General features: G+C 34.9%; 1 protein-coding gene and 1 non-coding gene across 5 annotated transcripts; both read left to right on the forward strand.

The window, feature by feature from the left end:
• The first annotated feature begins 4,735 nt into the window (after nucleotides 1-4,735).
• Nucleotides 4,736-13,312, forward strand: LOC114285749 (RNA-binding (RRM/RBD/RNP motifs) family protein). 4 transcript variants are annotated; one of them, XM_028228852.2, is made up of 12 exons: nucleotides 4,736-5,445; nucleotides 6,760-7,313; nucleotides 7,398-7,487; nucleotides 7,593-7,832; nucleotides 8,292-8,513; nucleotides 8,597-8,897; nucleotides 8,978-9,291; nucleotides 9,412-9,521; nucleotides 9,627-9,730; nucleotides 9,823-9,899; nucleotides 9,994-10,087; nucleotides 12,667-13,312. In XM_028228852.2, the coding sequence occupies exons 1-11, from the start codon at nucleotides 5,106-5,108 to the stop codon at nucleotides 10,084-10,086; spliced, it is 2,445 nt and encodes an 814-aa protein (XP_028084653.1). In that variant the 5' UTR covers nucleotides 4,736-5,105; the 3' UTR covers nucleotide 10,087; nucleotides 12,667-13,312. The 4 variants fall into 4 exon arrangements, with proteins under 4 accessions (XP_028084653.1, XP_028084660.1, XP_028084647.1 ...); XM_028228859.2 differs by having other exon boundaries at nucleotides 13,113-13,312; XM_028228846.2 differs by lacking the exon at nucleotides 12,667-13,312 and adding an exon at nucleotides 10,187-10,579.
• Nucleotides 13,313-18,900: 5,588 nt separating this feature from the next.
• TRNAW-CCA (transfer RNA tryptophan (anticodon CCA)) lies at nucleotides 18,901-18,972 on the forward strand. The gene has a single exon. It is a non-coding gene; the product is annotated as a tRNA-Trp (tRNA).
• The last annotated feature ends 8,542 nt before the right edge of the window (nucleotides 18,973-27,514 follow it).

A 27,514-nucleotide genomic window follows, 5' to 3' on the forward strand; every position in this document is an offset into this window, starting at 1 on the left:
TGGTATCCAATGCCCCTTTCTCTCTCTATAAAGAGAGCCTTCATCTCTTTGTAAATCACACAATATAATAAAAAACATTTCAGAGTCTCTCTCTCACTCTATAGCTTCTCTCACTCTCTCAAACTAATCTTTCACTAACAACACATAATATAACATATCTCTTGTTTTTGGCAATACCAGTTAAACAAGCGGACCCATTCCCCTGCATATCCAAGGCTTGCAATAACATGCTATTGTTATATTGTCCTTTAAGTCATATATGGTCATGAGAGGAACTAGAGACTTTCAAACGAATATATTTATTAGTTTTATATTTTTCAAATCATAAGTCATAAGTAGTAGTCTTTGTTGCTTTATTAATAATATAAGGGGGCCCTCGAGTTTGATGCACAAATAAAAACAACAAAGGAGTCACAAATCTCTAGCCGTAGAGCAATTAGTTCGCGTGAGTTACATTCGTTCACTTTTTTTTTGATCAACAAAAGCCCACTTTATTGATGAAGAAGTATAACATACACAGCTTACATCAACAAAGAGAGAAGAGCAAGAAGCATAAGACCCTAAATTGGTGAGGAACCAATAAAGGAAACAAAGAGAAAGATAAAAGAAAGAGTAGAAGACAGAGCAGGATAAGGGGATCCTGAGAAACTACACCCAGTTGTGACTCCAGATACACCTACAACCAACCCCTACAGCCAGACCAACAGCATCATCAAAGGCACAAACCAGTATAACATACACAACCAACTCCAGTTACATTCGTTCACTTAATAAGCAAAACAGATGAAGTATTAGAAAACCCTAAAGAATATGCCTTTTGGGAGGAGAAAAAACAAAGAAAAAATAATGAAAGAGTACCTTCCACAAAGAAAAAGATCAAACCTCTTTATATATATATATATATATTTATGTACATATAAGGCAATTGATGAAATAAAAATTATTGGTCATGCTATCCAAGCAGATCATACAAACAATGATACACAAAATTCCCAAGTAATAAGCAAGTTATATAAAGCAAATATGGTATACTTGCATGTGTTCTGTCATCCCAACCAGAACAAACAAGAATATACATATATATATATATATATATATCAATTTTCATTTTTGCATTGTCTGGAGAGTATGATCTGAGGCCATCCCTTCAAACATCCACTCATTAGGGTTTTGAAAATTAGGGAAAACAAAAAAAATGGTTTTGAAATTAGGGAAAACAAAGGAAAATAGAGAAATTGAGCGAGAGAGAGAGAGAGAGAGAGAGAGAGAGAGAGAGAGGACCCATACTTGATCTCGGGGTTATTTGAAGATAGGCGAACTGGTAATAGCAAAAAAATGGCGATGATGGTGTTGTTAGGTGCGAAAATAGAGAGCAACCATGTGAATAAGAGGAGTAATGGAACACAAATACAAAGATTGAGAGAGGAAGAGAGAGAGAGAGAGAGAGAGAGAAGAGAAACATAGACAAAATACATACCTAACAATGGAGGCCCAAGTACTTCTCGAAGCGCCTCTGATGCTTGCTCGAAGAAGCGACACAGGTGACTGCGATGACGGAGGGGGAGCGACTTTGGTGACTGCAATCGTGTGTCCTATCGACGATGAGATACATGTGAGGAGTGGTGCACGGGAGTGGTGCGTAGTATATACTGTATAAAGAGTTTGAAAAATTCACTCTGCTGATATAGGCCAATTTTCTCTACAAAACTATCTGGTCGGTATTATCCTTCAATTTACTTAAATAACAATCAAAACGACGTCGTTTTATTATCTACGATCAAATTACTTTAGTTGCTGAAAATTTTTCATTCCCGTTTTTTTTTTGGTCTTCCATGTTTGACTTTTGCCGACCAAATTTCAATTTTGGTCGCAGAAAAATTCTATTTTGGCAACTAAAAAATATTAGTCGGCAAAACTCCAAACCTGTGCCAACCGAACTTTAGTTTAGTCGCACAAATGAAAACTTTTTGTGACTAAATAAAAGTTAGTCGGGAAAAATGTAATTTCAGATGGGCCTTTCCAAGATTCTTCAGCCGAGGAATTCACTCCTCCAAATGAAGCCACTGCAACATTAAGCCCACCTCCAATGAAAGTAAACAAAGTCGAGAAGTTAGCAGCGGAGGCTTCACCAGCTCCAATCTCCAACCCAAGAAGATCAAGCGTGGTCAGCTTGTTCCCATACAACGGCGGTGGACCTACTATCAAATTAGTCAAATCGGTGGCTGCTCAATCGATGTGGAGCCCTAGCCCTAGCCCAGCTGCTACTGATGAGTTGCTCTCTGGCTTCACCACCACAAGGCATATAGTCAGATGTGCTGGCAAAGATTGCCGGTGGTGTCGGCGATGGTGGCAAGGACATATAGAGCGGCTTAAGGGATTAAGATCGATGACCTATAGATGGGGAAGAGAAACAAATTCAATTTAGGGCAAAAAAAAGGGGAAATAAGAATATATATATGGTTATTGGTGACCAAAATATTTTTAGCCGGTGAAAATATTTTATAAATTCCTCCAAAATTTGAAATGTCTCCCTTCAAACATTTTAGTTCTTTGGCGACTAAAAATTGTTTTTCTCGCTGAAAATAAATTTTTGGCAATCAAACTTTTAGTTGACAAAAATAAAAAGTAAATTTTTGTTTTTCATTCAGTGACTAAATAATTTTAGTAGCCAAATACAACGACTAAAATATTTTGTAGTCGCTAAACATAAATTTTTGGCGGCCAAAAGCCAAAGATAAAATGTAATTTTTTGTTTTTTATTTGGCGACTGAATAATTTTAGTAGCCAAAACTAGCTATACAACGACTAAAATATTTTTTTAGTTGCCAATTGTGGTATTTTTAGCGACTAATTTTTTTTTTATCGCCAATAATCAATATTCCCCAACTAAAAAATTTTAGCAACTAAATATTGTATTTTTGCTGACAAACATAATTTTTGGTCGCCAATTCTACAACTTTTGCAGACTAAATTTTTTTTAATCGCCAAATTTAATTACCAAAAGTGCATTTTGTTATAGTGATTGTTAGCTACAATTTGTTGCTGCCAAGATTGATATGATGGTTTTGAACATTGCTAAAAATGTTAATGTGGTGTTTAAAGATATTGCTAACCTATGGTATCGACCACATAAAAATGTTTTGTTATGAATATCTTAATTTTTAATAGCTTTTCCTTTTAGTAGCTTTTTTTTGAAATAATGTAAAAATTCAAAGTTCTTGTAATGATAGTACAATGCCTCCTATTAAAATATTCTTTTTAGAACTATTTGAATTTAGCACATAATAAGATTATTTGATTGTATACTGTGTTGTTTATTCTTCTTTAGAAACAAGTTTGGAAATTTGCTAACGAAATATATCTTCATTCTATTGTTGACATAGTCCACATAAACCATGATTATCTATAGCAAATTATTCTATCTATTTTATTTTATGTATATGGTATTTTATCTATTTTAGGATTAGGTCCACATAAATTTTTCTTTCTTATTTTTTATAATAAAAAAAATGTGAGTACTACTTCAATTAGGCAAGTAACAAAGACGTGATAACTATCGATATGCTTCAGCCTGTTTGTCATGTTGGTAGATTTTTATAGGGTATGGCTTCTGTTCAGTCTGTGATTGGACTGGATCGTGCTGTTAGGCCTGTAGGGGTTTACCATTGGTCCTGTTTTGATAATCTGAACCGTTCAATGTGTAGAACTCGTCGAGTACTATATGTTTGTAAAAAATCACGTTGATCGGATATCGATAGCTATATGATCAAATCAGTTTCGTATTAAAAAAATTAGATGGTGAACAAATTAATGGTTGACAAAAACTGTTTTGATCGTATAACTATCGATATCCGATCAACATGATTTTTTTTAATTATATAGTACTCGACGATTTCTACACATTAAACGGTTCAGATTATCAAAACGGGACCTGTAATGAGCCTCCACAGGCCCAATAATACGGTCCAGTCCGATCCCGGACTGGACAGAAGCCATACCCATTTTTATACTCTTTTGTAATTTGTTTAATATAATTAGGATGATGCTAAAATTGTTATCTTCGAAATTTGTTGAGGCTGTTGGTGTGCAAATTATGCTAGTGTTGCATGCTTCAGTTATCAACTCCTACAATTGCTATTTGTCAATTTATACTACAAAATGAATTATTAAGTTATTAACAGTTAATATCTTCCTTTACTCACTCACAATTGCTATTTGTCAATTTATACTACAAAATGAATTATTAAGTTATTAACAGTTAATATCTTGCTTTACTCACTCACAATAACATGCATATATAAAATATAAATTCTTTAAAAATGTTTTTTCTTTTTTTCAATAGTTGAAACTAATAAAATTTCATAAAATATTTAATTTTAAAGAATAATATATATGTTGACCACCACTAATATATTTAAAAAAATTGAGATGACATTTTTGCCCATAATAAAAATCCGAGTTACATTAAAAACTTTAAATAATTTATTAAAATTTTTTATTAAATCGTTCACATAAGTGTGATATCTATACACATAAATTTATGTAACTCTCATTCATATAAGAGTTTTAATAAAAGAATTAATAAATTATTTAGGATCATAATATTTTTCTAAAAGAACAATGATTCATAATTTTAAATTTGAAACTCTAACAACAACATTAATGATATGGTATGAAGTAACCAAAAAAAAGAAAAAAAAATCACATATATCAAAATCATTTATGAATGAGATCTACAACCCTATAAGTAAAGGTCTCGTTAGAACTCCACTTAAAGTACCCTTAACAATTTTTGTTTCTTAAAAACACCCAACCCAAACCTTTTCTAAATATCTTTTAATAAATAAGATAAATAAATACATTTCTGAACTAGGGTTTCGTTCCATAGATCCCCAATCTTCTTTTTCTAGGGTTTTTTCGTCTCTCTCGGATACGCCACCCTTCTCTCTCTCTCTCTATAACTACTGCATCTAATTTCCCTCCAATCCTCCTCCCTTTTCCTCTATTGATTTGGTCCTTTTCTTTAATTGGGTTTCGTTTGATTTGCATCTTCTGTAAAATTTCTTATCTTTTTTGTGTTTTTGATCCGTTGAATATCTGAAACAATGCCTCCGAGAACGGCGAAGAAAACCGCCGCTGGGCCGGGGACGAAGCGAGGCGGTAGAACCACCCGCGGAACTCCCAAGGCGCAGAAGGAGGCGGCCAAAGTCGAGGAGGTTCCAATTGACGTGAAGGAGGAGATCAAGATTCCGGAGATTGTTGAAGAAAAGCCTGTGGAGAGCAAAGTGCCCGAGCCTGATACCGAGCCTGAGGCTGATCCCGAACCTGAACCTGAACCTGAGCCGGAGCCGGAGCCGGAGCCCGTGGCTGATCCTGAGCCTGAGCCTGAGGTTGATCCTAAATCCGAGGTGAAATTGGGGGCGAATGGCCTGGCTTCTTCTAAGAGTAAGTTTTTTTTATTTTGATTAGATCTTGGTATGATTTGAATTCTAGAATTTTGTATTTTGATGTTAACTACAGGGTAGGAATTGGGTGTTTTCAAGGTTGTGTTTTTCTTGATTTGATTGATTGGGTTGTTGAATTGGGGGCAATTATTATGTCTTCCTTGCTGGGTTTGTTTATGATATTCGATTTGCTCGAGTTAAAGATTTGAACCCTATGACAATGATGATAAGGGTGGTTCAAATCTCAATTGAACGGTTCGTATTCCCTTTTCTGTTTGTTTGGTTGGAAGATGATTAAACCGTGGATGGTTTTTGTTTTTGGTTAGCTGTTTAATGTTTTTTGGCCTTAATTAGATTTGATTTGATTTTTAACCAATCTCGGCTTCTGTTTTATCCTAACACTGTGTTTGGATTGAGTGATTTGGAGAGAAAAGAAAAGAAATAGAGAGAAATGTATTTCTCTTCCTTGTTTGGTTATCTTTAAGTGGAGAGAAATGGAGAGAAATAGAGAGAAATGGAGAGAAACTCATTTCTCTCATAACCCTTATTTTCAATCTTCCCAAAAGTGGAGAGATTGGGAGAGAAAAGAAATCCACAAATGTTTATATTTTCATAATACCAATTTTACCCCTATAAAAATAAAAGAAATAAAATGATTGAAAATATAAAAAGGTTATTTTGGTAATATAATATAAAATAATTTCTTTTCTTTTCTCTTAATGAAATCTAACCAAACAAGAAGGAGAGAAATCACAATCATTTCTTTTCTTTTATTTCTTACTTATCCAAACAAAAAGGAGAGAAATTACAATCATTTCTTTTCTTTTCTTTTCTCTTATTACTTAAGTAATCATTTCTTTTCTTTTCTCTCCTAAGTTACCAAACATAGCGTAAAAGGCTTCTGAATTGTTTGTTAAACAATTGAACACAAAAAAATTGCACCATACCATACTATTAAAAAGGGTTCTGTCTTTTCCCCCATGAATTGGTAAACATGGCTGGGTGGATGCTAGTTGCATATACCAGCTGTGATCTCTGGTGGAAAGTATTTCTTAGTAATGGAGCATTGTATGTTATTTCCTTTAACCATATAAGTGAGCACTAATTGCTGACCAAAGCATTCTGAAATTTTTTTTAGTGGTTTAGAACTTTTAATTGTTCTACAGCTCACGACCTAATGAATAAGTAGGTATTGAAGGATATGAAAGATGTTTGTATATGTTTATATTTGATGGTGCTGGAGACCATGTCGGTAATCCAGAATTTCACTTTGTTGACTGGCTGGATGTCTTGATATCTTTTTTTTGCCTGACAGAGGGAGACGAAGTGAAAGAGTCTGTTGATGAATATGAAAAAGGTGAACGGTTGGACTTGGGGGATAATGAACCTGAATCTGAACCTGAACCGGAAGAATACGTTGGTGTAGATTATGATGAGAAGGAAATTGAACAGGAGGATGTTCAGGAAGAGGGAGATGAAGTTGAGGGAGAGGCTGAGGGGGATGTAGGTGAAGAGGAAGAGGGTGATATGGTAGAGGATGAAATGGAAGATGGTCCTGAGGAACTTGAGGGCGAGGATGAGGTGCATGCTGTTGAGGAGCATGCCAATGTGATTGATGCAGAGGAACAAGAACACCATGACGTTTTTAAGGAGAGGCGCAAGCGGAAGGAGTTTGAAGTTTTTGTTGGGGGCTTGGACAAGGATGCTACTGAGGAAGATCTTAGGAAAGTCTTTAGTGAAGTTGGTGAGGTGACAGAGGTCAGACTAATGATGAACTCTCAAACTAAGAAGAACAAAGGATTTGCTTTTTTGCGTTTTGCAACTGTTGAACAAGCAAAACGAGCTTTTACTGAGTTGAAAAATCCAGTGGTATTTCCTTGACCTGGTCATAATTTTCTGGCAAATGATTTTGCTTATATGTTAATAATCACATAATCTTAAAACAAATTCCAGGTCAATGGTAAGCAATGTGGTGTTACTCCTAGTCAAGATAGTGATACCCTGTTTTTGGGCAACATATGCAAGACATGGACAAAGGAAGCTGTAAGTAGATTGGGCAAACTAATATGTCCCTTGAGCATCAGATTATCTCTATTTGGTAATTGAGAGTTCTTTAATTCCTAACTGACTTATTAAATTTGATTCCAGTTGAAAGAGAAGTTGAAACATTTTGGAGTTGATAATATTGAGGATTTGACATTGGTTGAAGACAGTAATAATGAGGGATTGAATAGGGGCTTTGCTTTCTTGGAGTTTTCTGCTCGTTCGGACGCCATGGATGCCTTTAAGCGTCTACAGAAGAGAGATGTTGTGTTTGGAGTTGACAGGCCTGCAAAGGTTTCCTTTGCAGATTCCTTCATTGACCCTGGTGATGAAATCATGGCTCAGGTAATTTCTTGGACTAACTTCTCTGCATGTAATTATAACAACTGCAGTCTGTTTTAGCTCTGTTTAATCCATTTGTGCTAGAAATAACATCTTCCTTGTATTCAAGCTTGCAACCTCATGTTGTTGTATTTTTGGGCAATTTTGTTGTGGATATACTTCTGTCATCATTCTTTGTGGTCAATAAATGGGATCTTGGTATAATGTATGCAATGGCATCTGCAATGAGCAAGAAGAGGGCAAGTTACGGAGACGACTTTATAGATTTGGTTTCCATTCCTTCATGTCTTGTTTTTTGCTCATTCTATGAGCATGCAGGTCTGTTAGGGTTTGAGATTTTATGTGAAGAGCATGCTTGTTCTGCAGTTGTGATTTTTGTGAATCGCACCCTCTGTACCATTCTGGTAGGCACTTTTTGAAATGGTTTTTGTTGATTGCAAACTAAATTTATTTCTGATGTAGGTTAAAACTGTGTTTGTGGATGGTCTGCCTGCTTCATGGGATGAGGACCGTGTTCGGTTACTTCTCAAAAAATATGGAGAGATCGTGAAGATTGAGCTTGCTCGTAATATGCCATCTGCCAAGAGAAAGGATTTTGGTTTTGTTACATTTGGCACCCATGATGCTGCAGTGACATGCGCTAAATGCATTAATAATGAAGAGTTGGGTGAAGGAGAACACAAGGTGGTTCGTCCATCTTAAGTAACTTGAGATTTTTGGTATCAATTATGGATTGATTTTTTTCCTAAAAGCTAGTTATATTTCAGGCTAAAGTGCGGGCCAGATTGTCGAGACCTCTGCAGAGAGGCAAAGGAAAACACGTTGCTCGAGATTTCCGACCTGGACGTGGGGCTGGACGAGGTGTCAGGGCTCCCTGGGGTCGTCCAGTTCCACGCAGCCTTCCTATGCGTGGGGTTAGAGGAATTGGAAGTCGTCTGCCACCTGCTGTTAGTCGTGGGGTGAAGAGACCAGTTACATTTAGAGATAGACGTCCTGTTATGACCATGCCGGTGAGAGGCAGGGCCTTAGCTCCTCCCCCATCAAGGTCTTATGAGAGGAGGCCACCTGGTATGTGTCACTTCTCTATCATGTTCAGTTGGCTACATTTCTTCTGCTGTATGGTTGATTAGTAAACACTCTTTCTGCAGTTCCTTCATACCCCAAGAGTAGCTTGAAGAGGGATTATGGTCGTCGTGATGAGCTTCCTCCTAGGGGCAGAGCTGTTGCTGAGTATCCTTCCAGGGTTCCCGCAGAGAGGCGCCCATCATATAAGGATGACTATTCCTCCCGTGGATCTGGATACTCAGATTTGCCTAGGACTACGTCTCGTAATGCAGCAAGGAGAGCTTATGTAGATGAGGGATATGGGCAAAGGTTTGAAAGGCCACCTCCAAGTTACCGTGAAGGACGCGGTCGTGATTATGACCCTATGTCTGGGTCAAAACGGCCATATAGTGCAATGGTATGTAAATTGCTGCACCATCTGGTATTGTGACACTATAATTGACTCTTTAATTCTTTGTCCTTTTGGGGCCAAAAGCGCAATATCTGAATTGCTTTGGGTATATGTCAATTCTACTAGGATGATGTTCCTCCGCGTTATGCTGATGCTGGAGTACGCCAGTCGAGGGCTCGTTTGGATTATGAACTTAGTGGTAGTGGTTCACAATATGGGGATGCTTACAGTGACAGGTTTTACAAGTTTTCATTATAATTGTTTAATTTACCTCCGGTGTTGGGATCTGTATTGTTGCCTCATCTTACTATGTCTTACTTTCTGTGTCATGGTTGTGTTAGACTTGGGAGGTCTAGTCTGGGATATGGTAGCAGCAGAACTTCTCTCTCCAGTCAGGATTCACATGGGCTTTATAGCAGTCGTCAGGGTATGGGTTATGGTGGAGGTGCGTTTTAAGTTATGACTAAGATGTACATGCAACATGTCACCATTGATATTTGTCCTGTTAAATGCATTTGTGCTCATTTTGTTGTGCAGGCTCTTTCAGTAGTAGTGATGTTGGTGGGATGTACTCATCAAGCTATGGTGGAGATTATGTGTCTCGTGGATCTGATGTATGCTTCTGTGCCCAATCTTCTGCTTATTGCGCCTTTTTGCTGTTTAGAGTCAATACTTAATCTTGCATATATTTCTTTTTTGACATTGCAGGTTGGCGGTAGCTCTTACTCGTCAATGTATTCTGGCCGTGGATTGGGTGGCGGTAGTTACATGGGCAGCGGTGGTTCTGGATCATACTATTGAGGTATGTTTAGGTGTAGTTTTATTTCAATTTGTTTGTAAGGCCACGAGTAGTTAGATGTTTGTTTTGGTTTTATTTGTTGAAGACCTTGGTTGTCATTAGGCATGGCATCCGTATCTTCATCATAAGAGCTGTGCTTGGAAAAAACAAGGGTGCATTGTGGTTACTTGTGAATTTATCTATGGCACAGATTTAAGTTGACAAAGAGGCTGCCATAGGATGTGGATTATTCAAAGGTTATGCACTATGATGCCTACGGATGTGGAGAAGCCTATTGCCAAGCATAATAGCCTCTTTTATGGTTGAGAAGAGGAGAATTTAGCTTTGAGTAAAGGGGTATCTGTTACTTCAGGCCATTGTAGATCTAAAGTTTGGATTCTGTCTACTCTTATTTTGCTGTTGTAAGGAAATCTGAGTTATATTTAGAGATTAAAACAACATATGCTTAGTACGTTCCTTTGTGGTTTTTATGAATGCAAGTTTTTATTCGCTCCATCTCCATGTAATATTTTACCTGATGGACAAAGAGGAGGTATGCGAACCATATGTTTCTATGGGAAGAAATTTATGACAAGCTGCAAGGTGCCTTTAATGTGGTTAAGGAACTTTGAATATGTTGAAATCATTGGATAAGTATCAGCTAAAGAATGCTGAAGGTGTGAAAGTCTGCTGACTAATTCTATATACAGTTTACGACACTTGAAACCAACATCGAAGAACATTCAAGTTAAACAGCAAAGAGAATTGTGAGTTGTTATATCACTTTATCCAGATTAAGTTCAACAAAAGGTTTGTGATGATGTTAATTGCTTGAGTATTTTTTTGGAACTCACTTCATATTCTGTCATAACGACAGAGAGGTTAAGTTGCTATTGGAAATTTAATAATATCAGGAGTGACTACAGTATTTGTTACAAACTCAAGTCATATTCTCCTGTGCACCCACTGTCGCTTTCCACTGGCAGAAGGGTTTTAAATGGACCTTATGTTGGGGCATTGAATCATTATTTAATCTTGTCAGATTAGTCCATTCTGTATGGTATTTATTTGGTCAAAAAAAACCACACTCCATGTGTAAATCGCAACTTGTCAATGGAGGCAAGTTTGTAGTTCTTGGGCAAAGAGGAGAGCCTGGTTTTTATGTATTTGTTACGAACTTTCTCAATCGTCTCTGATCACAGCAATTTGTTTGGATGCCTCTTGTTTGCTGTGGTAACCCTACCGAGTACAGTGCTACTATTTGCTGGGTTCATTTTTTCATGTATATATAATATGCTACATCTATCAGGTGTCCAAACAGTTTGAAGACCTGCCTGTAATACCTCTCGTTGTTCTTGAATGTTTTTGGTATGAGGTCATGGGATTTTTAAGTTTGGTTTTGTTCATTGTTTAGTATTCACTGTGTTGGAAAGAGACATGGACGTAGAAGACAGAATTCATGCTTTCTTCTTTAATTTTTTAAATTTAAAGAAGTAACTTGTTGCAAGGAGCAACGACTTTGCAAGGGGCTTGCTATGATGAAAGGAGTTGTAAATTTTTTGGAATTGAATTGAAGAATGCGAGGAAACATGAACTAGATTGCTAAGTACATTGCAATCTGTTAGTTAAGATGTGTGAGTCACTTGGAGAATGCACACATTGGTATGAAGTTTGTAATCATGCGAAGAAGCTCTAGAATATTTGGAAAATTGGTAAGAAAACCAATTTATTTTGCATAGAAACTGATAGTGAAATGTGATAAATGGAGAAGTGCACTCGTAAATTAGTTGAGATTAGATGTGTAGTGGCACTTTGTAAGAGGTACTGCTAAGTACATAGTAGTAATTGTCCTTGTTTTCTAACTGAGTCCTACTATGGACTGTCGTTAATGTTGTGATGCTAGTTCAAAGCTGTGTTGTATCGGTGTGGTTATTAGAGTCAATTGTTGACTGTCTAGAGCAATTTGAATCAGATTAGTGATTGCTGATGCTTAATGCTCAGTATGTAAGCATTTTTTCCTCTTATTTAGAGGCTTCTACTTTGTTTCTTTAAGCTTCTAGAATGGCTTTGTAGTTATCACTAAACTGGCTGTTACCATTCTTTGGTTTGGCTTACTCAATTAGGATATCATGGTGGAAGGTTTTGGGGACTTTGATGTGCTCCTTCTTGTTTGAGGGGGTTTGCTGTTTTCTCTAATTGTTGTGACTTATGAGGAATGCCCAATGATGGTTGAACCTTTCATGTTGTTTCAAATTAGTAAGCTTTATGGATGGTTTTGACCTTGAATAGCAATGTCCAAATTGGTGCGTCTTCTATTTCTGGACCTTGCACCATGGATATCCATTTCTGTTTTGTTTTTAATTTCTTGAGGAAGTGAAACCTGACAACAATAGGAATATCTTGTTTAGCTTACCAGGCTTGATTGTTTTGAGGATTATCTTTGAGTATGTACCGTTCTGTGTGTCTGCTTTTCATTGGCTTCCGTTGGAGGTAATAGCCTTGTGTATTATATGAGAATTTGCGGATGCATTTGCAAGATAGACTCGCATATATGCATTTTAGAAGATGTTGACTGTGGTGGGTATCTTTGTTTCTTATTTTAGTTTATGTAAGAACATCCTATAGCTATCTAAGGGGGACCTGGAAGGGAGTGCTGCTGTGGGACAGATGAAGCTCAAACACAGGCTAATCGACTGGTGAAGCAGCTTATCACCTGGGGCTAACCCCTTGGCCTCGCATGACATATTTGGGATATGGAAGGTTGCAGTAAATTTCAAAACTACTTGATTAAGCTAGGCTAGTAGTATATCACTGTTTCTAGTACTAAAAGATAGAAAAAACAATAGATGTGCCACTTTTGGCCTCGGTTCACTATCGTTCCATACCTGGTTTTGTGCAATTCTGAAGTGTGGTGGTTCAACTTTTAGGATAGTTTTTTGTTTTCAAACGGACAGTGAATAGTTACTGTTTCACCTTTTCAGGGGAAAATATAAGCTGTGTGATTTTTTATTAGCGTATCTCTTGTATCCTCTTACTCATAATTGTACAGGGATTGAAAGTCCTCGGATGTCTCTGCATTTCATGCTGCAAAGTTCTTGTTTACGTTTGCCTGTTGATATCTGCTCATGTTTGTAGTGTTGCTTTTATATTTTCCTGATGTAATGAGATATTGTGCATGTTACCAGAACAGATTTGACGATAAAAAGGAGGAATTTAAAAAAATGGAAATAGGGATCAACATTTTGTTTTTGTTTGTTTTCCCTGGGTTTGGAAATTGTGATATTGCATCTATATTTCCATTTAACTTGCAATTTAGGAACTTTGAAAAGTGGATTGTTGGAAAATTAGTGAAGAAATGTTGAAAAATACTTGAATAGGTGGTTACATGGGAAGCAAGGTGGGAGTTGAGAGTGATCTGTGTGCAATTCAGAGTTATTAAAAGACATTTTTTATGCATGGCACGGAGTTTCGTGCTTGTGATTGCTTTCTTTTTTTCTTTTTTTGATTTTGTTCATATTTTTTTTGTCTGTTTAATATTTTCAGGTTAAATAAAGAGAGCCATGCAAGTGGCCTTTCATTAATTTAGTCCTTTTTGTGGTTTCTTGATAACCATAATTGCTAACAAAGAATTTAAATAAATGAATTAATAAAAAAATGATGTAATTATATATTTTGATAGCGTAGAACTTGTATGCAAGTAATTGCAATTTGCGCTTAGGGTTAGTATGTTGAAACTTGATTTGATAAACTAATGAGTTTAAAATTATGTTAGAACTTGACTTGTTTACCTAGCGAGTTGATTTTGAACGAGCTTTTAACGATCCGAACATGATTTGAGTATAGTATCTTGATTATTTATTTATTTATTTAATAATGAATATAAGCTTGTCAAGTTGAGTAGCAGGCTATTCAAACTTGATTAGAAAATTTAACAAATTTAAAATCATGTTTAATTTTAGCTTGTTTGTATAATCAATGGATGTAGAATGAGTTTTTAACGAGTTGAACTCGAGTAGTTTGGTTTGTTTAACGGTCATATTTGCTCTGGATCCACCATATAACACTCCTTCAATTGTCAGGTTTTTGTGAAGAAGTTTGTGAGTTATTTGGTTGTGATTTGTTGGTGTATATGTTTAACTTTCTTAAGACTGCTAGGTTGTGGAGTTTCATTTAAACCTTTTTCTAAATATATTTTGGGAAATTTAATGTTTTAGGTATTGATTTAACCAAAAAGTGAGATTTTTCGAAACCTATAATTTATAATTTTTTATTTTAGCTTATTTGAAACTTTAATTAATCACTATGGACATAATAGTTTCAAGCCCTTGATACCAACTATATGAAGGACCTCTACATTCACGGTCATCTCAATTCAATGCAGTCTGTTATTTTGAAGCTTCTGCAGAAGGAAACATATAACTTGAAGGAACTTGTGAATTGCTTATATAACTTGTAACAATATTTGCTACAAGTAATTTACCCTATTAAAATTACCCCGACATACAGCTTTTCATCGAAGTTTAAAAATACTACATGAAATGCAAATGGATGAGCCATTGTGATTACCCACAAGGGTGGAGGTTAACCTTTAGGAGTAATTCGTCAAATTGGTTAGGTCAAAAAAATGACATCTCCTTCATATGCTCCCATTAGAGATATCAATATGCATACGGATGCGTCGTCTTTCTATTTCAAACATCTGCCAATCATATGATTCTGTTTGAAAATAGTTAGAATTCATTTATCCATGTATCATTTTCGGTATGCATAAGAATTCCGCAGAAGCCACATGTTATATCATATTCTACTAAATAGATATTTGTGTTATCGAAAGGGCTTCCACTTCCTCCCACTTCCTCGGTGAATGATTTGGTAGAAGATAGAATTTCTTGAAATTGAGATTTATTATTTTTTAAGTAGGTAACTGGACAAGAAATTTCCTTATCTGTCAAATTTCTAATGAATCAAGATAACCATCCGTTCCAATATAAATAGTTATTATCTATTCCTCTACCGGAAGAAGAGCTGATTGGGATTTGTTTGTTATTATCTATTCTTCTACCGGAAGAAGAGCTGATTGGGATTTGTTTGAGCAATTCACGTATTCGATGATTGATAAAAATTATAGGAAGTGAATAATGTATAACAAAGTGGCCTCTTTAAAACTAAGAACCTCTCTATTAAATTAAAAAAAAAATAAATAAATATAAAAATGTGTACAAACCAAGGTTTAGTTCTCAAACATGATAATACATTTAGCTGAAATATAAAGATACAACCTAGAGCATGGTAAAGAAATTAAAACTTGCATAAGTAGTGTGACTTTTCTTTTATACATCCCAAATCTGGGCAGGGTCAAACTCAACTCAACTCAGACCAAGGAAAGTTAAAAAAAAATATGAACTTCATATGCATCAATTGGAATACAACTTCCAATTATCATAAACAAAACGCAAGCAAAGTCAATTTTTGATACATAGAAATAAAAAATAAAATAAAAAAAGAGAGAAAATTATCACAAAAAACAAATTACATAAATGTGTTGCGGACTTGTAGTGGTGTGGCCGTGAGGGTTAGAGAGAGAGAGAGAGAGAGAGAGAGAGAGAGAGAGAGTACCTTGGAGGTGACGCATGAGTGATTGGATGATGTAGCGGCAACCGATGGTTGGATAAGTTTGAGGGGGTGATTAAAAATTGAGGTGACACAATGTAATGCCTTTTAAGGATTAGGATTGCTGGATTATAGGATTGCTTAATTATGAGAAATATATTAACCAAAAGAGCTCAATTTCTTATTTTGTTTGGAAAGGTATTATGATTGTGATAATGATAGAGCAAAACAAAGAGAGAGCAACAGAGTAATGGAATGACTGAGATAAGAATTAGGGTTTACGACTTCCCATCATTGCTTTTGTAATGAGGGTGTTGTGCAGACACTAATGGGAGGCAGATGTCGGGAGAGAACGAGAGAGGAATCTCTCGTTAAATAGTGACACAGCAAGAGAGAGAGAGAGAGGGGAACAAAACATAAGATTGAGAGTGGGAGAGACAAACCATATGAATGAGATACAGGCCCGGCCCGAGAATTCGAGGCCTAAAACCAAAAATAAACTAATAAATATCACTAGATTATTTGGAGCTTTTCACATTTTTTTTTTTATTCAATCAAAATTTTTTTTTGAAGATAAAGGATAAAAGAGTTGTGTCAAAAGAGTTAGGGTTATGAATTAGATAGGGAGAGAGAGTGGGCCCTTTTAATTTTGAATGAGCCTTACAATTTTTTAATGGGTCAATTTATTTTAAATTAATTTGAATTTTTTTTAATTTTTTTTAGACTTAAAACATACTTAATATATTACAGTAAACTATAATAGGAGGGGCCCTTTTTTTTAGTGTATTTTGAGGGGCCTTAAGCCATGGCCTGATGGGCCTATGTCTAGAGCCGGTCCTAACGAGACATATGCTATTTTGACCATGTTTGATTTACAAGACTAATAGTGAATGTATTAATAATCCTACTAAATTAGTGTGGTATTCATTATTCAATTGGTTTAGTCGGATAAATTATCCCATTGTCCATTGTTTGATTTGCATTGGATAAGAAAATATTTAAATATAAGATTATAATTATATTTATCTTCTTTTCCAATCTTACCTTCCATCAATGTTTCTTCACAATTTTTACTTTATCAAAATTTCTTCATAAATGTGGTTTCGAAAAAAAATTATAAATAAATAAATAAAAGCAAAATAAAAATACAAAACACAAAGGCTATGTTTGTGGTTTGTTTTTTAATTTTTTGAAAAAAATATAAACTAATTTGATAAAATGAATATCAAAAAATATTTTTAAATTTGTAAAAATTATTTTTAGCCTTCTAAAATATAAAATTATATAAAAATAATAAGTGTTTTAGTTTTTAGTCAAGAGTAAAAGAGTTTTTTTAATTTTATTTCCTAATTCAAGATATATAATCTCACTCATACTCCATAACTAATAATCATACAAATTTGTTGGATCAATCCATTAGATTAATAATCGTGAAACAAAATTTCAAAATAAAAACAGAATTATTGTACTTACGAATTAATAATACCAATCTCATATTCTAATTTTGCCAATTAAACAGGCCCTTTGGGTATTGTAAATTAGGGTAGGACAATCATACAAGATTTTATGCTATGGTATTTGTGACACAGAGTACACCGTCGTAAGAGTCCAAAAACAAATAATACTGCGGCACTTCAATAAATAGTTTTGACGAAGGCTAAATCATACCGTAAATGTAAGCAATTTTTACGACTGGTAGGAGTTTTCCATGGCCAAAGATATTTTTTATTGTCATCGCAAAATACTATTTGGTTTGAATTTTCTGAATTAAGATTTTTGAAAATTAAATTTTTTAGTTTTCGTATTTTTTTGTTTTTAGTGAATATTTTAAAATTTTAAACATTTTTTTTTTTTACTTTTTTAGATACACCTTACTTAGATGTATCTAAAAAGTAAAAAATTTGTGAAAAAATATTTTAAAAAATTAATAAATACATAAAAATATAAAAAATATACTAAATTTTAGTATTTTTTTTTTGTATTTTTGGTATTTAGTGAATTTTTAAAAGATTTTTTTTTATATTTTTTTTACTTTTTAGGTATATATGTTAGATGTGTCTAAAAAGTAAAAAAATTACTTAAAATATTACAAAAATTTAGTAAAAATAAAAAATACAAAAAAGAAGAAAGTAAAATTTTCTGAAAAATATTTTTTGAAAAATAAAAACAAGCAAGCTCAATTATTAGCAGTGGGTAGTTTTGTTGTTGCAAATGACGGCTTTTTGCAATGGCATGGATGTTGCAAATAGTTCATTGTGTCTTTGACTTCTTTTCTAAAAGTGTGTTAGTTTTTTTTTTTTTTTTACAATGAAATGTATATTTTATTTTTATTTATTATGTGTTTACACAACATCTATGTTAATTCTAATTGTTTTAGCTTTATTAATTGGGAGATAAATATAATTATGTTAAATTTATGAGACTTATTGTAATATTTCTAAACCTTATGGTCTCTTTAATTTACCCTTAAATTAAAGGAGATCTTATTTTGAAAAAAAAAAAAAAGTGCATAAATCTCAATCTCTCCCTTGGAATGAATTTAACACTTAGAATTTCCATAAAAGAATAATAATCAAAATTGAACGCCTGAGCCAATTTGGTAACATTTATATATGCAAGTTCATGTTTAAGTTTTCAAAAAGTTGTAAATATTAATTAAATTTATTTACTTTTCAATATTTTTTTTCTCCCACTTTTTCTGACAATCATCCATTACTCATCCCTGTCACCGACCACCATCTGCAATGATCTCCTCTGTCAACCACCTCTCTCGGCCTCGGCTACTAATACCTTAAGCAACCGACTGACCACTATCGACAATCACTTTTAACTACCAATTTTTGTGGTCGACAATCATTTTTGGATATGGCCAATCACGTCCCATCAATTGCAACTACCTTCAACGATCGATGATCACCTCCATTTACCATCGCTAATCGTCAACATTCACCTTCCGCGGCTACCTCCTTCACTTGTTTCAAAATAATTTTTTTATTGCAAGTATTTATATAACAAGCATATTTTTTTATTTTAGTTTTTATTAAAAATAAACACAAATATGTGTAATATATTATAGACTATAAACAATAAATTGCAAGTGTTACGAAAATGGCGCTCAAACATTTTGTCAAGTTTATTTCCGTTGTATCAACCAAAAAAACAAAAAACATTTTATCAAGTCTAAACTATTATTATATATAATATAAGTTGACCATAGACGACGTCTAGGATCTGTGGCGCAATGGTAGCGCGTCTGACTCCAGATCAGAAGGTTGCGTGTTCGATTCACGTCAGGTTCAATTTTTTTAAGGAAAATGAGTGAGAGCACTAATTAGTGCTATCGCTAATGATGTAGTAGTGGGTCCTACCAAGAATGTTTTGATTTTTGTGTTGTATTTTTTTTTTTTTTTTTTTTTTTTATTGAGTGCGATGTCATTAGTGGTCTTTTAGAGCTCCAAAATTAATAGTCTCTATCATTGTTGCTTTTTGAATTATTAAAGATTGAGCTCTGATTTTTGCTCTCTAAAATGTAGCGAGGACAAGAAGTGGGGTATGTGAAGTGTGTGTTTATATTTTTATTATTATTATTTTTTTTTGCCACATTATTAGAGCGGTCTTTAGAACTCTAAAATTAAAAATTTCTATCATTGTTATTTTTGAATTATTTTTTGTTTTTTGTTTTGTTTTGTTTTTTTTCCTTTTTCCTTTCTCTGTATTTTGTTGTTAAGGATTTGTATCACTCTCTGTTTTGGTCACTGTAAAATGGAAGAAAACACCAGGTTGAAAAGGGCAGAAGTTGTGCATTTTTCAGATTTTAACAAGAAAACATTCCCAGCATTTTTTTAGAGTTAACAATTATACCATTTTTTTTTTTGATTCAAACAATTATACCATTTGAGAGATGGAAGGGTGAGATTGGATTATTAATCCATCTGGACTAATAGTCCATTATTTAATTCAAAATTTTTACATTGGACTATTAGTCCCAAATTCATTAGACTATTGTGTCCCATAAGGGGAGGTGGGACATAAATGGAGGGATAAGGGAGATATGAGATTATGTGGTGAAATGATCATTTTGACTCTCTATTATTTAATTATGTATTATATTTAGTAAAATTCAATAAATTTAAATGTCTCAATTTAAAAGTAAAATAATTTAATTTAATTTTTAGTGATGTTTTATTTATTTAATTTTTTAAAATAATTTTTTTACTGATGTTTTATCTTAAAATTTGTTTATATTTTATTTAATTTCATTATTTAAATTTTAATTGATGTTTTATTTATTTAATTATTATTATTTTTTAAAATAAATTTATTTAAAATTTTAATTAAAAAAAAAATAAAAAAAATAACAGTCCAGTGGATCTTGGGACTTGGGCTTATGGCTTGAGGCTGGACTCGATTGAGTGTGGGGGTTGGGCTTAGCCCACCGATCTTAATCTTTTTGGGCCAAGCCAGTGTTGTGGGCTGTAGAATTATTATACACATTACACGTGTATAAAATGTGTATAATTCCTCTATAATGATGATGAATTAATCCATCAGTTTTGCAGATTAATATAGAATTCGTTTATGCATTTGTGGGGGTCTTGATGGCAGGAGCCTTTTTTTTTCTCCCTCCATGTGTATGAAAGAAGGCCCTCTCCTTCAGTTTTCAAGACCAAAAAGTTTGCTCTCTTTGTGTTCCAGAATTTTTCCTCCAGTTTTTATATTCTTCATAGTGAGAGAGTGCTGCCTGAGTTTTGTTCGCCGAAGCTACTTAGTAGGTGCCCTGCTGTAGCTAGTCCAACCGTCGTATCTTGGAAGACAAGCATCGAACAACCTCCAGTTCCCAACCGGTGAGGCGGTGAATCTGTTTTAAGGAATCTGTCTAGTGCAGGCTTCGGTTTGCTTTCTTTTTGTCATTTTAGTTTATTATGTAATTTTGTTCAATTGTTACGTTTAGCAAGTTTCATGTTCTGCAATCCGAATTGTTTATGAATCTACTTGTTTGATTTAATTACACCATTGATACAACAAGCTTAATATAGATTATATATATTTTTCATGAAATTGGTTAAATAGATTCTTCTGGAATAGGATGGTACACTGGATTTGCTCTCTCTGTTTCATAATAATAGAAATATGAAAACATGTGTTGCCCGGTTTTGTTTTTTGGTTTTGGTTTCCGTAGCTAGTACATTGATTGCTATATGCATGCTACTGTTTCTAGCTAAATGTGTAGATATTCAATTGAGTTCTATGCATAGGCTGTTGTTTCATATTTATTTAGATGAATAGATTTCTATATTTCGTATGCCATCAAAGCAGATTCATGATTGTAAATTTTACTGTAACTCATGTTGCTATTGCAACACAACAGTGTGTTATTTGTGTATGTAAAGTGCATTCTTCTAGGAAATCAAAATTATTCTACATCAGATGTTCTTATTTATTTATATAAATTTATGCAGTTCATGCTGAGATGTTCTACTTTAGTTCGGCACGTAAATACATTTGCATGCTATTTGGTTCTAGTATGCTTTTAATTTTTTAAAACATGATTCCTAGTATATTGTCCTGACAGTTTATTTTATATATATATATATATATATATATTTGTATAATTCGCATGTGTATTAAGTTCCAAGAATTGTAGAAAAATGTGCATGTTATTTAGTTTTCTAGTTTTTATTTTGGTACATGCTTATTGTTTTCTTGAATATTTGCATGATTTTAATTGTTAGAGTTATTTGCATGTTTAATGTGAACTAAATTCATATGTAACTCATGGCTAGAATTTTAATTAATTATTTAGGAGTTATAAGGCTTTGTAACTTGTATAATAATTATATATATAAGTTTTGACTATTAACTTTTAATTTAATTCCTAGAGTTATAGGTTTATTTTTGTAACTCATCTAGCATTTTAAGGGATTAGTTAATTTTGCGATTAACTTGGTTGCTAGAAGGTTTAACTTGATTTATTGCTTTTACTCCCCCCCCCCCCCCTATTATGTGTTTTGTATTTTTGTTGTGGTTTTTCTGCTAACTCGCTTTACAGGAATACCTAAGCGAAAGAGAATGGGAAAAAAAAAATACAAATCCAAATTCGAAAAAAAAAAAAAAATGGACTACTAACCTTTTTGTTGAACATGAATACCTAAGCATGGACAGAGAATTTTGGACTAAATAGGATTCATATGGATTGACTATTTAACTTATATACAATTGAAGCAATTTTTTTTTGCTTGAGATTTAGTAGTGGTTAAGTGCCAATTTTATTTAAGAAAGTTTTATTTTCTTGTAATTATTGTAGCAATTTTTTTACATTGCTTGTAATTTGGTTAGCAATTTTTAAATTGCATACAAGTTTGGAACTTGGTTTTAACCTAGTTTATCCCTTGGACAACTTAATTCTTAAAATTGTTTCCCACGGATTTGGAGTCAATATGCTCTTGAAAGTTTTGTCAAAGGTTAACTAGGTTTTAAGTGGGATCGGTGTGACTCCTCTAGTCTTCTTGGAAATATTCCTGACCATGTTCGATTCTAGATTAAGTGGTGAGACTAGTTTTGAATTAAATTTCTTACTCTGGGATTTTCTAGTGTTAAGTTTGATTTCAGGAAAAATAGAATAGTGAAATTCTATTGTATTTTTCAGAAATAGAAACTGTCATTAATGTTGCTACTGCTACTGCTACTGCTGCTAATGTTGGTGGGGATCATAATCTCGAGGCAATTGGCTTGCCAACCCCTACTGCTGTGACCTCTGTGGTCAACCTAGTTGTTGTGACCTCTGTGGTCAACCCTATTGCTGCTCTTGTTGTTCCGAGAGGCCTGCTCAACCATCATAAGTGCCCGGAGAAGTTCACGGGAGTGAATTTCAAGAGGTAGCAGCAGAAGATGCTATTCTACCTGACTACTCTTAGCCTTGCAAGGTTTTTGAGTGAGGATCCACTAGCTATAGAGGAGAATGAGCAAGACAAGCAGAAGCTCATGGCTTTAGATGCTTGGAAGCAGTTAGACTTCCTTCGCCAGAACTATGTTCTGAATGGCTTGGCAGATCCACTTTTCAACGTGTTTTATGCCAAGAAGTCGGCAAAGGAGCTGTAGGATGCTTTGGACAAGAAGTACAAGATTGAGGATGCTGGGGAAAAGAAATTTGTCGTCAGTCAATTTCTGGACTTCAAAATGGTGGATTCAAAAACCGCCATTAGTCAGGTCCAAGATTTCCAAGTGATTCTGCACGAGATACATGCAGAGGGAATGTTTTTGAGTGAATCATTTCAGGCAACTGCTTTGATTGAGAAGCTACCTAACAGCTAGAAAGACTTCTAGAACTACTTGAAGCACAAGCGAAATGAGATGACAGTTGAAGTGCTCGTTGTTAGGCTTCGTATTGAGGAAGACAATATGAAGAAAGGAGGGAGTACCTCCACTGTGAAAGCAAATGTGGTTGAGCATGGCGAGTCCTTAGGGGTGAAGAAAAAGCCATCGATAGGAAAAAGCTCAAAGTTGGGGGCTAGAGGGAGAGTCTTTATGAGGCTGGTCTATAAGCCGAAGGAACCTACTTTTAGGTTCAATGGAAAATGCTTTAACTATGGAAGTGATGGGCATCGGGCAACTGATTATGGGAAGAAGAAGAAGAAGCCCTACAAGAAAACCCTCGCTCACATGGCTGAAATGGAGGATCAGTCACAAGATGTAGATGACATGCGTCTGTTAGTTGTCACCTTAAAAGTGAACATGGTAGGGTCTAACCCGAAGGAATGGTGGGTGGACACTAGGGCCACTTGCCACATATGTGTTGAGAATAAGATGTTCTCAACTTTTGAACCGGTTTCAAATGTGGAGAAGTTGTTCATAGGGAATTTTGCGATGTCAATTGTTGAGGGTAAAGGCAAGGTGGTCCTGCAAATGACTTCAGGAAAAGAGCTGACTCTGAACGATGTCCTATATGTGCTGGACATTCGTAAGAACCTTGTCTCGGGGTCACTCTTGAGTAAGCATGGCTTCTGTATGGTTTTGAGTCTGGTATGGTCGTGTTAACCAAAAGCGGGGTCTATGTGGGGAAATGGTATATGTTGGGCGGTATGTTTAAGCTCAATGTAATGACTATTATCCCCACAATTAATGAGAAAGCTTCTTCTTCTTCTTATATGCTTGAGTCCCCTAATTTATGGCATGGTAGATTGGGTCATGTAAATTTTAATTCTTTACGTGGATTAATCAAGTCAGATCACATACCATTTTTCAAGATTAATCCAAATCATAAGTGTGAAACTTGTGTAGAAGCAAAATTGATAAGGACTTCTTTTTATTCTGTTGAAAGAAGTACCGAGTCTTTGGATTTAGTGCACAATGATGTGTGTGACTTGAAAGTCGTACAATCACGTGGTGGCAACAAGTATTTCATCACTTTTGTTGATTATTGCACTAAATATTGCTATGTATATTTGCTGAAAAGCAAAGATGAGGTGATTGATAAATTTGTTCTTTTCAAGAATGAAATTGAGAATCAACTAAGCCGTAAGATCAAGGCTTTAAGAAGTGATCGTAGTGGTGAGTATGAATCCTTGTTTTCTGAGATTTGTGCTCAATTTAGGCTTATCCACCAAACTATAGCGCCTTATTCCCCTCAGTTGAATGGTGTTGTTGAGTGAAAAAATAGGACGTTAAAAGAAATGATGAATGCAACGTTAATAAGTTCTAGGTTGCCATAGAACTTATAGGGGGAAGTAGATGAGCCAAGAAGGAGTAAAAGGGCTAGGATCGCAAAGTTCTTTGGTACGGACTTCTTGACATATATGTTAGAGGGAGAATCTCGAACTTTCCATACAGTTGTGACTTCACTTGAAAGTCCTTTGTGGAAATAAGCAATTAAGAGTGAGATTAACTCCATCTTACAGAACCATACTTGGGAGTTGGTTGATCTACCCCTAGGCGATAAGGCCTTGGAAAGTAATTGGATCTTTAGAAGAAAGATGAAAGCAGATGGATCGATTGATAAGTATAAAGCTAGGCTAGTTATCAAAGGATACAGGTAGCGAGAAGGCCTGGATTACTTTGATACGTATTCACCTGTGACAAGGATTACATCCATTCGCATGGTGATTGCGATAGCAACTTTACTATAATAACCTTCATTCTTGTCTTAGTCATGCTTATATGAATTTACATGACTTGGTCTTGTTAAGCTTGCATCTGCAGACTTTCATTTGAATTGTCTAAGTAAAAGTTCCTGGTTTGTTTTGTGTTATTATGTTTTGCCTAAGTGTTATATGCATGCTTTGTTCCTTATTTTGTGTGTTGAACCTAGGCAATCTATCTTTGCTATCTCACGCCTAGGTCACACCTTTGAACCTCTTACACCTAGGCCGTTGAGCGTCAGTGCCAAGGATCATCTAGGAACCATCTTGATTGACCTCAACCTTTACCTTGGCATCTTAGCAGAGACGTGCATCATCTAGGCTGAGGTGTGCATCACTTAGGCTGAGATGTGTATCATCTAGGCTGAGATGTTTATAATCTAGGCATCTGAGATCTTTGATCTTTGAACCTTGCAACCTTGTTGGGCACCTTAGCTAACACCTAGCAATCATGTTCTTTGACTTGTACAACCTAGGCCAAGGTATGGCACATCCAGTCCGAGTGTTATCCTTCCTAGCCGAGATCAGGGAAACCTTACTTGTTCGAAGCTTTGTTTTGTTCTAGGATCATTGCCTTGTCAAAGTGCCCATGCCACCTTACTTGCTATACACACTTTGACCTACTCTTGTCTTTTCATTCTGGCACATTTTTTAAGAGATTTGATCAAATGATGCCACATGTCCCAGTAGTGGTTTAAGTCAGTTAGTAGTTGAGAAACCCACATCATTTACCATATCTTTGTCTAAGAAGAGAGATAAGCTCTAGGAGAAAAAAGAAGAAGTTCTGAGAGTGAGAACTAGATTTCCAAGCTTGATTATTAGAGTTTGAACCATTGGATTTGTGTTTTGAGGTTATATTCTTGATCTACACTTGTTGTTCTTTATGTTAATCTGATCACATTGCATGGTCTGGCATGATTCATGAGTCATGCATTGATTTAAAGTTTTGTTTTAGAAAGAGAAAGTGATGTTCTTGTGTTCTTAAAGAAAAGCTTTATTTTGATCCAAAAGTTTGTATCAAGTTCCATGTTTTTGTGTTTGTTTTCATGAAATCTTCAAGTATGGGTATCCAGGTCCATGTTTTTGAACTCATATCATAAAATCTCAGATTTTAAATAAGAAGTTATGATTTTTAGCATTCATGTTCTTCAAAGGGAAACCCAGATTTACAGACTTCACCATTTCCCTAAGTGTGGTCATCGAGACCCACTCTTGCCCAGACCTCACACCTAGGCCAAGCATTGTATCTCACCTTGGCCTACCTTGCATGATCACTTGCACCTTAGTCTATCTGGCATATATACCTAGGCTGACCACTGCACACCTAGGCTGACCACAGCACACCTTTAACAGTGCCTTGTAACATCTCAGCAGGTAGCCCCATACCAAGGACAAGAAGACCATATCTCGGCCAAGACCTCTTGAGTTCACCCAACTCAGCCATTTCGGCCCAGCTCATCTCTATGGACCCATTCCGAGACCTGGTTTGTACCCAACATGCTTTTCCAAGAAGAAAAACAGTGATTGGACTCCCAGCACATGTTTTACTTTGCCTTGACTTGGTTTTGGAAAGAAATGCCAAGATCTATTTTACTCATTTGAAGCTTGTTTTGAGAGTGCATTGTATATCCATCTTTGAGCATCTCTTCTTGTCTTCTTGAAATGCATTCAGTGGACTTTGTTGTGTACTTGTAGGTCATGGTTCTTTGTCTTAATGCCTACATCCGAAGAGCTACTATGTGTGGTATTTTTAATAAAGTTATGTTATAATGTTTTGATAAAAGCTTTGCTTTGTTTTGGAAAAGTATTTGATCAAACATGAATGATTATCCCTTAGTTTTTCTATCAAGTATTATGTTTGTTTTGATGACATTCTTGAAAGGTCCTTAGTGCTAAGGGACTCTAACGCAACTAGTACCTTTGTTTGAGATATCTTCTTTGCCACGGATGGGTGGGCTTGTCTAATTGATTCCAGGTCGGTTATTCCTTTGTTTTGTCAATGAATGTCATTCTTTGTATTATGTAAATGTTAGTAAACATCCCAAGAAGCATTGAAAGCCTTTGATTGATGAACTTGGTTCATCCTTTGTTTTTTACAAGCTATGATATGTATTGTTTTGGCAACAAGTCTCGGATATCATTCGTGCAAACCTTTATTACTTATATTATCCACTGAGTTATCAGCGCACCCCTCTCCCTTATATATATATATGTGTGTGTGTGTGTGTGTAGGTGATGAGCAAGAAGGTGGTGTCCCCTAAGCTTTGTTGGAAGATGTGTTTTGCTTTATGTTTTTGTAATCATCTTGAAGATTATGCTTCTTAGCTTGTAGTTCAGCTGTCTTGTATGTTTGGGCTTGAGAAGCCTTTTGATTAAGATATAATTTCAACTTTAATTTATTTGTATCTAAGTTGTGAAACCATGTTAATATGTATGTCATCTCATTCAATCTATGCACATCTCTTATGGACTAATTAGATTTAAATTTATTGCTTCCGCACATGTATGCCCCATATGTATACTCTGTTGTGTGAATCTTTGTAAGTTGTCCTTCGGTAATCTCAGATTACTAGCTATCACGACATTATTCTAATAGGGGCGGAATGGGATCATGACATTTATGTGGCCTGGAGATACATTTGATGGATGTAAAGACAACTTTCATAAATAGAGATTTAGATGAAGAAATCTACGTGGAGCAACTTGA

This window comes from Camellia sinensis, chromosome 5 (genome assembly GCF_055761805.1).
Source record: "Camellia sinensis isolate YWXY chromosome 5, ASM5576180v1, whole genome shotgun sequence".
In the NCBI taxonomy this organism is placed as follows: Eukaryota; Viridiplantae; Streptophyta; class Magnoliopsida; order Ericales; family Theaceae; genus Camellia; species Camellia sinensis.

Coding starts and splice junctions, on each gene's coding strand:
- LOC114285749 (XM_028228852.2), top strand. CDS start 5,106: ATGCCTCCGAGAACGGCGAAGAAAACCGCCGCTGGGCCGGGGACGAAG. Junction 8,898..8,977: donor TTATGAGAGGAGGCCACCTG/GTATGTGTCACT, acceptor CTCTTTCTGCAG/TTCCTTCATACCCCAAGAGT. Junction 9,900..9,993: donor ATGTGTCTCGTGGATCTGAT/GTATGCTTCTGT, acceptor TTGACATTGCAG/GTTGGCGGTAGCTCTTACTC.